This window comes from Eretmochelys imbricata, chromosome 1 (assembly GCF_965152235.1).
Source record: "Eretmochelys imbricata isolate rEreImb1 chromosome 1, rEreImb1.hap1, whole genome shotgun sequence".
In the NCBI taxonomy this organism is placed as follows: Eukaryota; Metazoa; Chordata; order Testudines; family Cheloniidae; genus Eretmochelys; species Eretmochelys imbricata.
In genome coordinates, this window is record NC_135572.1 from 264,677,326 (window position 1) to 264,689,669 (window position 12,344).

At 47.5% G+C, this 12,344-nt stretch overlaps 1 protein-coding gene across 1 annotated transcript; it reads right to left on the minus strand.

The window, feature by feature from the left end:
* Positions 1-482: 482 nt before the first annotated feature.
* Positions 483-12,028, minus strand: FOXRED2 (FAD dependent oxidoreductase domain containing 2). The gene is made up of 9 exons (XM_077829338.1): positions 11,805-12,028; positions 10,663-11,220; positions 9,582-9,833; positions 8,434-8,703; positions 7,626-7,792; positions 6,742-6,907; positions 5,962-6,203; positions 3,766-3,936; positions 483-3,003 (listed from the first exon to the last, which is right to left on the minus strand). The coding sequence occupies exons 2-9, from the start codon at positions 11,196-11,198 to the stop codon at positions 2,741-2,743; spliced, it is 2,067 nt and encodes a 688-aa protein (XP_077685464.1). The 5' UTR covers positions 11,199-11,220; positions 11,805-12,028; the 3' UTR covers positions 483-2,740.
* Between the last annotated feature and the right edge of the window lie 316 nt (positions 12,029-12,344).

Here is a 12,344-nt window from a genome sequence, read left to right on the forward strand (position 1 = left end):
GTGGTCAGTCACTCACTCACACACCCCCCCTTTCTAGAGCACAGTGTTTGTGAGTGGGCCAAATTTGGGCTGTGCTGGGTGAGGACTGTGTGTTGCTCCTGTGTCACAGAGGGTGAGAGCAAAGGCAGTGCTGTGATTGGGGAGGGTAAATGGCACTGGTCAGATAAGTATTAGCCTTACAGTTTATTTGTCCGACAAGCTCCTTTTGTCCAAAACCTGTTGAACTAGATTAAAAAAGGATAGAACCCCATAGCAAGCATATGGGGGTAGGATGTAAGAGTGGCTTGTTTTGCTGTTAATTGCTTTTCTCAGATCACTAGTCAGTCTACCTTTGCATACTTTGAATCCTTTACTCCCTTTATGGGTCGGATCTAAAGCTCACTGAAGTTTGTAGAAAAACTCCTATTGAGTCTCATGGTTGTGGCCATACCTGCACATATACCTATCTCCTCTGAGCAAAGGGTTAAAAAGCCAACAGTGGGAGCGGTGTAAATATTTTTTTAAACTGCACTGGAAGAATATAATCATACAAAACCTATACAACCAATTACAACAGGCAGTAATCCACTTCAACAGGAGATACAATAAAATTAAATTGAGCATCGGTATTAAAATGAAGTTCTGCTATGAAAAGTCATTACATAAATGGCGCCATGGAAGTTTGTGTTTCTTGCTCCTTTGTGACGTCCAGATCCAACTTGTCTGCTTTACAAGTAGAATGGTTTTCCCAACTACCATTCCTGCCTGGGATCCCAGAGGGACAATGGATTTGGATTGGTTCAAGTGCCACCAAAGATGAAGTTAGGACTTAACAAATGTCATTGATTACGTGAGAGTCAGAATGAATCATGCTCATTGTCTCAACTGTTCTGGCTCTGCATGGGTAGCAGGAGTAAACAGTAAAACCTTCTGACATTGAAGTTAACAGATCTGATTTAGACACACAACAGGGAGCGCACAGGTAGAGAAGATGATACCATTTTAAGTCACTTTTCAGAGCAGAACTGCAATCTAAGGCAACCCACACACTAGGAATTTATAGTCTTACGATCTTGAGTGGGGATACTACAGAGCGTGCTTTGTGTGTGTGTGCACGCATGCATGCGTGTGCGTACAGTGGGCCTGCTCTTGGCTTTAGTATTTCATAGACAATGAAACTGAACCTTTAGGTCAGACAGGCGCGTTAGCATTCCTACTGGCCCTCCTAATTCTACCCCCCTTGGATAGTCCACATGTAGGAAGCCCATGGTGAGTTTTGTGGGCTGCTTGGTGAGTACAGACTGTTCAACCATCTCCCTCTGGGCCAGATTCGCATCCGGTGAAAATGGAGGTAGTTCCATTAAAGAGAGAGAGTGGAGCAATAACAATTTACACCTTCTGAGACGCCAACCCTGTTTCTCCCGGTAGCAGCTACTAAGAGGATCTTTTGACAGCAGCAGCATTGGCACCAGTGTTCCCAGTTAAGAGTGACACTCCTTTCAATACCTCACTCATCTCAGTGCTCCCCAGCCTCCAGCAGCAAAGAGCTATAGGAACTGGGTCTTTATAGGAAGCAAAAGAAAATTTAAGGGGTCCCTGGGAAAGGCTACTTAGGAATCAGCTGACGGGGAGGGAATATTCAGGTCCACCCTCTCCTCCACCCATCTTACCAGGAAGCACAAATGTAAGGTATTCTCATGGATATGGGGAGAGCAGGAAGCATATTCCCATCTGCCCCTCCTCTACCTCACAGAAATCATGGGGACATAGGAAGACTGAGCTCAAACTCCTTGCTCTGATTAGTGGTTTCCAAGAAGTGAGAGGTCTGTGCCTATTAGGGAAGGAGCAATAAAATGCAGACAATTTACCATACAACATCTGAAAGCTATAAATAGGAACATCTGGGAAGAAAACTAGGAATACACATTTTAACTAGAGTGAAATGCACAGGAAGCTTTTTGGAAGGACATAGAGCAAATAGGACAGATATTTTGCTAAAAAATACAGGGACTATCCCTTCTAAATAGGAGCAGCTGGCACAGAATACCAACTCCACCAAGTAAAGGAATGGATAGGGTAGCAGGGCTAATTTAGTGACAGTTCACATTGGGTCTAGGCTTCCTAGGCTAGCTGCTCACCATTAGAGAGGGAGATGGCTTTTGGGACCCGTGTCCAGGCAGTGACATTATATTGCCCTGCACTAAAACTAAATATACTGGCATGCACCTCATTGTCTCTATCAAAGGGCACAAAAAACTTTGCTTCTGAAGGTATCGCTTCTGAATTCAGTGGACATACAAATCTTCAAGTATACATAAGAATGTGCTGGACACAGCATCCAATGATCAGTCTCCAACCTGCCCTCAAGACATGTAACTGTGTCACATCAAAACCGAAAATATTTCATGGTAAGCTATCTGTGCATCTCTTCTCTCTTTCTCTCCCCATATCTTTGATCCCCAAATGTTGCCCCAGACATTGGTCCATAAGATAAATACAACACTGTCTTCAAGCACCGGGGGCTCTGCAGGGACAAAGGAGAAGCCTCCGCCTCACTGAATCTCAGCTTCTAACTTATCCTCCACAGCACATCAAGCCCATCAGTCACAACAGATCTGAGCAGGTCTTTGGCAATATGTGGACAGCTGGAGGGATGGGCAGGAAGCCAGTGTCACATGAAAGAGGTTGGAATCTTGCTGCAGATGTGTGTTACAGTATTGTCACAACAGTCCCCATGGGTTTCAGTATGAATTGGGAAAGGTTAAAGCTCATCCTTGGTATTCACAAGATGATGTAGGGGGCTACCTGGTATCATGTGATCCTTCAGCAACTGGTCACATGAACCTCTCTGGCCACCAAGCAGTTCATCTGTAGAGTGCATAACAGTGTGGTCCTCCAGTAGGCCAGCTTCCACTGCATGGTGCCTAAGTCTTTTGTTACCCACAAGCCCTTGCATTCGCAGGTATCCCTGCTGACAAAAGGGAGGCAGCTTCCGGTGAGTCAGAGCAAACAGGAAACAGGACTCTACAAATAAAAACAAAAAAAGATTATGTAGAGATGCTCCGTAAATGCTTAATAATTCAGGGTCTCCCAACAAGTCAATCATTCGGAACCAAAAAAATAAAGGTCAGGGACAGTGACAGCACTTCGCCAGCAAGCACCTGACTTGATTAATCCAGAGTAATTAACTGTCTCCCGCAGAATCTGTAAATTCAGAGACGGAGGAACAGAATTTGAGGTCGAAACCTGGTTCTTCAATTTGGTAGCTCAGAGGTGCTTCTCTCTGTGGCCCCATGAAATTCATATATAGGTTTCCCAACCCATTCTCCAGCTCAGGAGGTGAGAGACTAGTTTTCCAGCTTTGGTATCACAGAGTTCTCATCTCTCATTCTACAAGCTGTCCCTACTGTTTCCAACTGAAAGCAGCTGTGGTGCTTGTCAGCACAAATCTCATTTCAGACGGAGGAGTGGGGAAGCTGCAGCCTGTGGGGTATTGAATCAAGACTTAGCATACACTCCCAGGAGAGAGGACCTGCCAAGGGGCACCCTGCTGTCCCTCTGCTTCTTGGGGCAATTAAGATCATAGGCTATTTTGGAATGGGTGAGCTCCTGATATGACCCAGCACTTCTTCCTGTTTCATGGAGTGCATCCAACTAGTAGTAAGATTTCCCAGCTGCCCAGTAGTCAGAGGGATCTTTCATGTTAACTAAACTGTTGGCCTGCTACTGTCCTATCTGAGTCAGATGCGTCTCCAAACCCCCATTGCCAGCTAGCGTCCAGCTTACCTGCAAAGAAGCTGCGCAGGTCAGTTTCCAGACAATTCTCCAGGAAGCGTCTAAGTGGGAGAATATGGGCATTTGGGGCAGTCCAGTCTGTCAGGAAATCCTCCACAATATGATGGACAGCATCTGGGCGGGGGAGAGGCCAGTCTGGAGGACAGAGCCTCATCTCACGCTCTGTTGACAGAACAGATCATATTAACAAAGGAGAAAATGTGCTTTTGTCCTCCTTTTCCAGAATCAAAATGGAATTCGGAAGAGCTCAAGAAGATGGGATGTTAACACTGCAACAGCTATTCCAGCTTCCACTCCTGGCCCCCTAACTTGCAACACTGCACCTCGTTCTGATCTGCAGCATGAATCTCAGCTATTCCAGTCCTGGACTGACTCTCAGCTCTGTCAATGCCCCTCACTCCTGGCCCTGCAGCATCCCCTGCTTTTCCAATCCTGGATGGATGGACGCACACACACACACGACACCCACCATCACTATTTTAGCTCTGATTCCTCTGAACCAGCCAGTCATGCCAAACTGTGCTTAGGCTTTATGTTATTATTAACCAAATTCACTTCCCTTGTGACCCATGCCAGAATCTGAAGCTAAGTCTCTGGAGGTGAAATGTCAACACTCTAATCTTTGGATCCTCCTAGGGAAATTCATTGTGTGCGTTTTTATTTGCTTTGATGTTACGCTGCTTTTAAATCTTGCTCTTGGCTTCTTTCATCAGAGCTGGGGGTTCTCCTGTCAGTATATGATGTCTCAGAGATGGGTAAACCACAGGAGAGCAGTTGACTTTTGGCAACAACACTAGGCACCGCAGTACTTACACAACTCAGAAGTCACATGGCACCAGGCAAAGGAAAACCATGCACATCGCTTCCATGGGATACCGGATTCTTCTGGACAGTTGAAATGTTCCCCAACACCCCTTTTCTGGAACCAAACTTGAGGTTTCAACCACCACCTAGCCACCTGTCACAGTTTCAGGGTAAACGCACCTGTATTTCCCTTTCTGTGGTCCCTCGAGGGCACCCACTTAAAGATTTCGGTCTCCCAACTCCCACCTCTCCTGGGCAGTCTCACTCAGTTCTGACCGGGGTTTTTAAGGCTGCACAGCAACTTGATCTCCACTGCAATATCTCCAGAAAGCCAGTCTGCCCAAATAGCCAGCATCTGCACTTAGCCCTCAGAGAGAAGGCAATTACCAGTGTATTGCCAGCAGTTACAAGTCACTACACAGCTCCCTCCAAGCAATCACATTTATTCTGAAGGTAAAAGCATTACAGAGAAAGCACATAAAGACAATAAAAGAACCTACACACATGCTTAAGAGCCTACCAGAGGTCACCCCCGAACTCCCAAAACAGGACTCTGGTAGATGTCAGTTCTTCAAACCCCACAACTGGGTTTTTCCTGTGGTTACCCATTCATATTAGTCTTTAGACCAGAATGAAGGCCCTGAATCGGTTTAAGCTTGGGCTATTTATCCAAAAGTCCTTTATTTGTCTGTTGGTCAGTGGATTTGAACCAGACTATGTGAGCCTTCCCAGGAAGCGTTACTTCTCTAGAAATGTTATAATCAGTGATTTCCCTAAATCATCCTCTACTGTGTTCACTTCCTGGAGGAGCTGTTGTAGCCCTTCTCTATCACACCCTTCCATGGAGCGTATACAATACTTGGCCCACAATGATACATAAACCATTTATGCACTTAATACAACTGGTCTCCCAAAGATATTGCAGGAAGTTGCCATATCTGACGTGACTCATCAGTGATGTCTTCTGGATGACTGAAGAGCAGCGCTGACGAGTTCCACAGGAACTTCCCTTCCCTCCTCCATTTCTTTATTTTGTATTCTTATTATTTTTATTACTGTAGGGCCTAAGGGCCCTAGTCATAGACCAGGACTTCACTGTGCCAGGTGCTGTACAAACAGACGATCCCTGACCCAAGAGGCTTACAAGGGTCAGACAAGAGACAACAAATGAATATACATAGATGGGGTGGGTGGGTTACAAGTACACCATTAGCACCTACAGTAGTGGCTAGTATACCACAGGGGAGCAACTTCAAAGAAGCAGGGGAAGTTGTCTAGGATAGACTCAAAATTCCCTCTTGTCCTGAACCATCCTTAACTTTCCATCTTGTATATATGGGATAATCAGGATACAAGGGTGAGGAGGGCTGCTTGTCAGCTTACCTGTGGGGAGTCGTTTGTAGTAATAAATAACAGGATGCAGGAAGTTAGACTGCCAGGCATGTTGTGCCTCCCCCACTGCTCGGTTGTAGTAGAAGACATCCTTGTCAGCCCCAGAAAAATTCTTCCCATACTCCATGATGACAACAAAGAGCCCATTGTGGGCCTTTCTCCCTGTGTGCAATTCCAGCTCTGCCAGGATCCCGACTGGATACTCCTCCAGGTACTCAAATGCTGTGGCATTTCTAGGAGCCACAACCACATTCATGAGATCTTTCTACAAGGAACAATCTAACCAGCCAACAAGGGATTAAGGCAAATACATAGCACCCAATATATCCTCATAGGCTGAGGCCAAGAAACGGTCATCAGATGGTAATTACTTTCAGTCATTATCCATCCGGTTTGGACCAGACCTAGTGATGTAGGGATTTAAAAAGCTCAGTATCCTATTACAAGTCTCCATTATTTCCAGACAAAGGGACCCTTCTCCCCAGGGCTTAAATTCAGCCAAAGCCATCCGGTGCAGAGTCCTGGCGTACCCCATGGGGCTGGAGCCCCGAGCCCTGGGGCTCCGGGAAATATTTGGGGAGAATTTAAGCCCTGCTTCTCCCCATCCAAAACTGAGACAGCATATCTCATTGAAAGCTTTTCACCAGGGACATTCAAAGGGGAATCTAGGAATACAGTTTTGACTTCAGCAGGAGGTTTTGGTTTGTTTTAGCCCCCAAAGAGAAGGGACTTATTGATGAATCAGAGTGCTGGGAATAATTACTCACTCACTCTCTCAGCAGAATGATGTCACCCAAGACACTGAACATCTGGTAGAGTCCAGACGCCTCATTCACCCGTTTGATGATGGAATTTGTCAGTTGTGTAATGGGGTAGACTGATGCTGGCCAGGGGACTCCGTGATGACGATGTTCCAACAAGTGATGGACAGCACGAGCTAAGACAGCAAGTCAAGAAAGAAAAGGCTCACTTTAAAATACAGCTCATACTTTTAAAGATACTGAATCGCACAACAAGGAGACACACACAAGCAACATCATGACACACAAGATAGATTCTAGACTATAGCAAATCATGTGATCTCCACCTCAGCCAATCAGCACTAAGAATTCTCCCCAGGGTCACTCACACCCTGAGTGGACAGTCCTCAGAAAGCTGAGGTGATCCTAACCGGCTAGGAAGTAGGGGAGTTCTCCTAATGAATCATTTCTTTAAGAGTGGCAGTCTCTCTCAAGTATAAGAATTTTCAAAAAATATTAAGGCCTCTGCCCAAAACTCTGCTCCACAAAACAGACCTCTCACCTACAACCAGTCACAAGACAATATACCTGATGGCAAGAACTTATGTATTGTGTTATATAAATAAGAGGTAGAAGGCAAGAGATAGGAAGACAAACTCACAAACAGACAAAAAACAAAAAATGACATAACAGATATGGGCCAAAATCTTTTCCACAGCCTGTCCTTCACCCCATACCTTGCTATGCAATCACAAACTGGATATATCACATTCTCACAATGAGGATTGTGTGATATACTAAAGACTGAAGGTGATCTAGTAACATTCACTAATCCACTACTAGCCAGTGAATTGTTCCGTCCCACCTCAGCCCTTCTTTCCCAACTTTTGCCCATTCTGTACATCCAACGCTCACTTGTATATCGGAATCCATGGATAAAGCCCCCAGCAGATTTCCTGAAGTCGATAGAGTGGCTAGCAGCGCCCAGAACAAAGAGCCCCAGGGTGCCTCTTGACTCATAACTGGGTTTGATCAGAGGATACTTCTTCTTATTCCCTTTCCCTGGCATCAGCCTAAGAGATCTGGGTGCACAAAAGAGCAGATTAAGCCAGTCAGGAAGGGGAGATTTGAGGGTAGGTGGCTGAGCGTGTCTGGAGGGGCATAGGCTATGCTCTGGTCATTTTGAAAGATCTTGCTTCCTGCTTCCACTGCCCTCAGAAGGTTTTGTTCCTTCTCCAGCCAGGAGCACACAGGGAATTTTATTAGAAACCAAGAGTATCCATTTTAAGGTGGTTTTGGGTGGGGTCATATTTGGGTCTGAGCCACTTGACACAGTAACAACCCATTTAAGAGGAAAGCAGAGTTACTGATATCATTTCCAGTCTGTATTATGAGATAAGCCAAGGCAGAGAGTGATGAGGATATGTGCTGAGGATGAAGACTAGAAAAAAGCTTCAGTGTATGGATCTGTATCTGTACACCATGGATGCAGTCACCAGCTGACAATACTCACAGGACATCAGGGACTCAGGGCCTTCAGCTCCAGAGACATAGGCCTCTCCCCAGGGAGTCAAGGAAGCAGGTTTACAAATTCAAACAACTCCACTCACTCAGGTCTGACATCCCATCTGTTAGAGGGCAGTGGTACATGCTCTCTCACACACCCACATACATAATCCACTTTCTCTGTTCCTGCCTCCTCCAGGCCCTGGTTCACCCTCACCTGTTGTAAATGGAGAAGTCAAACTTCCAACCCAGGCAGCGGATGACACGGTCATAGGGTGCCCGGGTGGCAAAGTTGTCCAGCTCATCCTGTGGGAGAGTGATGGATTCTGCACCTGCACTGCTGTTGCTGTTCTCCAGATAGAATTTGAGAGTGATGTGCAGCTTCCCTTTCTTATCCTTGACAATAGCCAGATCTTCCAAGTCACCCTCCAGTAGCCCGTCCAAAGACTTCAGCTGGTATGTATCTAGAAGGCCATTGTTAATCGCTCTGAGAAACAGGGAGAATATAAGAAAGAGGAGGCATCTGGGGTTCAAAAACTGCTCCTGGAAACATGACAAGTTTATTACGCATCCTACAATTCTGTCCCAAAGCACACTATAACTATCTCACAATTGGTGCCTTTTGTGTCTGTGGGAATTTGGTGCCGGTGAGACATGCCAGACTGACAGTGCTGGAGACAGACATCCTTTATGTACCACCCAAGCAGGTACAACGTAGATAGTGGCAGTACACGTTTCCTCCATACTGCCTCACCAGTACACCTCACAGCAATAAAAGGAGAGCTCAGTCTCCATTCTATCTATGGCCCCCATTCCCAGAGTATCTGAGTGTTTCATGGTCATTAAGGTGTTCATCGTCCCAACACCCTTGTGAAGTAGGGCAGTGCTATTATCCCCATTTTACAGATGGGGAAGCGAGGCACAGACTAAACTTGCTCAAGGTCACGCAGGGCATCTGTGGCAGAGCAAGAAATTGAACCTGGGTCTCCCGAGCTAGGGCCCTAACCACTGGACTATCCTTCCGTGGTCCAGTCAATCCTGGGCCTCCCGTCTGAGGTAGCAAGCAAGGGGCCAATTAGTGATTGTAATGATGACAGATTTTATGATTTGTTTCCATTAGGAACTGTCAGAGACTCTCCCTATCAACTCATTTCACAGCCATGAAATAGACAACTTTCAGTAACTGCAAACCTGGGCTGGATTAAAACATAGGCCTACAGGTGAAAGGGCCCATATCCCATTACTCATCCTCCAAGCCATTAGTCTGCTGTACCAGTCCTAACAGCCAGTCTCACCAGACAATGGCAATTTCACTTGGTTAATATTCAATTCACATTAAAACCATGAAGGAAAGCAGCCTCATACCTTAAATCTCCAACATAGTGGGTGGCCCAAGAGAGGCGAACGCGGGAGCGGCTCACCATGTGTATGAAATTGGTGACGCCCAGAATGTTCTCGGCGGTCTCAAAGGCAGAGTTCCCCCGACCCAAGATCAACACAGTCTGGCCAGCAAAGTTTTCTGGGTTGATGGACACAGATTCATAGCCCTCAACATATTCTGAGCCAGGGAAGTTTACCACATTGGGAACCCATGTTCCAGTGGCTACCAACAATAGGCTGCAAAGAGACATGATAAGAAAGCACTGTCAACATTAGGGAATATAGGAATTGCCACATAAGATCTCATCCGCCATCTCACCTCCTGTAGTACAGGATTACACTACTGCTACCTTGTTCAGTGTAATATTCTGCAGCCTGCCATACTGAAGCAGCTGTTTAATGCATTTTTACTGCTCAATACTATACAGCATGGGTGGAAGCATCTTCCCTACTTCAGTTAGTGGTCTGCTTATTCTCCATACCAGGAGGGTCAATAACTCTTGTAATTTTATTCTAGCAAAGGCCATTGCAGATGCTATACGTAAGTGTCTAATCTTCTTCAACTCTCCCTAAGCTTTCTGTATTAAAAAAACTAATGCCAGTGAGTTTCACAGGTTAACTATATGGTGCATGAAAAGTATTTCCTTCTACACATTTTAAATGTGTTGCCTTTTAATACAGTATATGGCGTGCTCCCTGTCATTTTATTATGGGACAGAAAATATCTCAATTAAAAAAAAAATGATGATAATAAGGTAAGCAGAATCATCTCACAGGCCATCTGTTCCAACTGTTATTTAATGTTAGGGCAACATCTAAGAGTTGGAAAGGAATATTGGGTAATCCTGACTGGCTGTTCCAGTTCTGAGCTGTCCACACAACTCTATGACAGCCCATGGGAATAGAAATAACACCTGTCAGCACTTCAAACTTCTGCAGTGTGATGTTGCTCAAGGAAGGTGGCACTTTTTCAAAAATAATGTCATGTCACCTACAACCCAACAGGTAGCTACGTACTAGGCTCGTGGAAAGCTGCATAGCCGACCAGGCCCACTTTGCTGGTTACCTGCATCTGTAGTCCTGGCTGTTATGGTCTGTAAGAATGAAGTAATGGCCATTCCATGCCTGTGAGTCCCTCTCCAGTCTCACATGGATGATGGCAGTGTTGTACTGAACCCGGAGCTCCAACATGGAAGCAAAGTCTTCAAGGTAATGCACCATGGTGTCAGCCTCAGGGAAGAAGTCATGAGAGTAGTGTTGGAAAAGCAGTCGGCTGTCATGGCTGAGAAGGGAGTTCCAGTCATGGCGAAGATTGAACTCGCTGTTGGACTTGCCAGTGTGTCGTTTGTTGATGCTGATGAGCTTGCGATGGCGTGGATAAAGGGCAAAGAAGCTGCCAGGTGCATGGCTACGCTCAAAGACCACATAGTCCCGGCCTGCACGCTGGAGGAAATAGGCCATCTGCAAGCCTGAGGGGCCAGCACCAATGATGCAATAGTCGTGGTGTGGAAGAGCAGAGGCACTGTCAGTGCAGGAAGAGCCCAAGTAGAAGGCAAAGGTTAGGAGCAGGCCCCATGGACACTGGGCAGCAGGTGGGGCCATCCTGGGAACAGCGAGGCCAGCTCTGTTGAAAACGAAATCCAGGCACAAGATACTTGCAAGAGCCCGGTGGGGCTACAGGTAAATCACTCCAGCGCTCAGCTTTGGGGTGAATCCACCTTGGTGCCAGCACTGCAGGCCCACCAGGCGCTGCTATGGATGCACCTAGTCCACAGCTCGCCACCTCCTTGCCCAGTCTCTGGCGCTAAACCCTTTCTCCTCCCTGGTACTCCTCCATCTTGGTAGGCCCCACATGACCAGGGGGTCACAGCCCCCAAAATAGGGAACAGGGACACCCTAAGTGAACTCCCCCCAACTCAAAGGGGAAAGGGGGTATCAGACACACTGTCCCACACCACCGCAGCCAATGGGGAACAGGGATGTGAAGCCTCCAGTCAGTGGGGTGAATCACCCCCTTGCCCCACTCCATCCCAGCCAATGGGGTGCCAGTGCTCCGCTAAGCTCCCTCAATGGGGACAGGTGACCCGACCCCACCCTCACCCCTGGCCAATAGGCGCGACCCCACTGACCCTCCCCCACTCCCACCCAATAAGGAAAGAGGCGTGACCGGCGTCCGTGTGATGCGCCACATGTGACGTATTGACGCACCTAACACGTCAGGCTGTAGCCAATCGATCCAGGCAGGTCCCGTCCGGCTGCCCCGTAAACACCAAACTCGGACTATAGAGCCCCGGCGGCTGCGGTCCTCCTGCGGCGGATAGACTATACCCCACCAACGAGAGAAGTTGCAAGAGCGGCTATTCCTCCCGAGGGAGAGGCGGGCACTGAGATCGGATCGGCGCTACTCAGCTGCCCGGCGGAGCCGAGTCACGTGATGTAGGAGACGCGCTCCCTGTCAGCCGGGCTGTCACCCCCGTGTCACGTGTCGGGGGTGAAGCTGCCCAGCAGGAGTCTTAAAGGGACAGGCCCAGATGAATTCCCCCTGCTGGCTGGGAGCTGAGCCAGGCCAGGCAGAGCCCAGGGTGCCCGGGGCGGGGGATGAGCCCCAGGGCCAGGAGGTGCCCGTGTGGGCGCCTGCCTGGGGCACTGACACCTTGGGTTTCTGTCACAGGGCTGGGCCAGCGCCCCATGACCTTTCCCCTAAAACAGCGGCAGTTCTCAGGGCCTTTCGCTGCCACCACCCAGTGT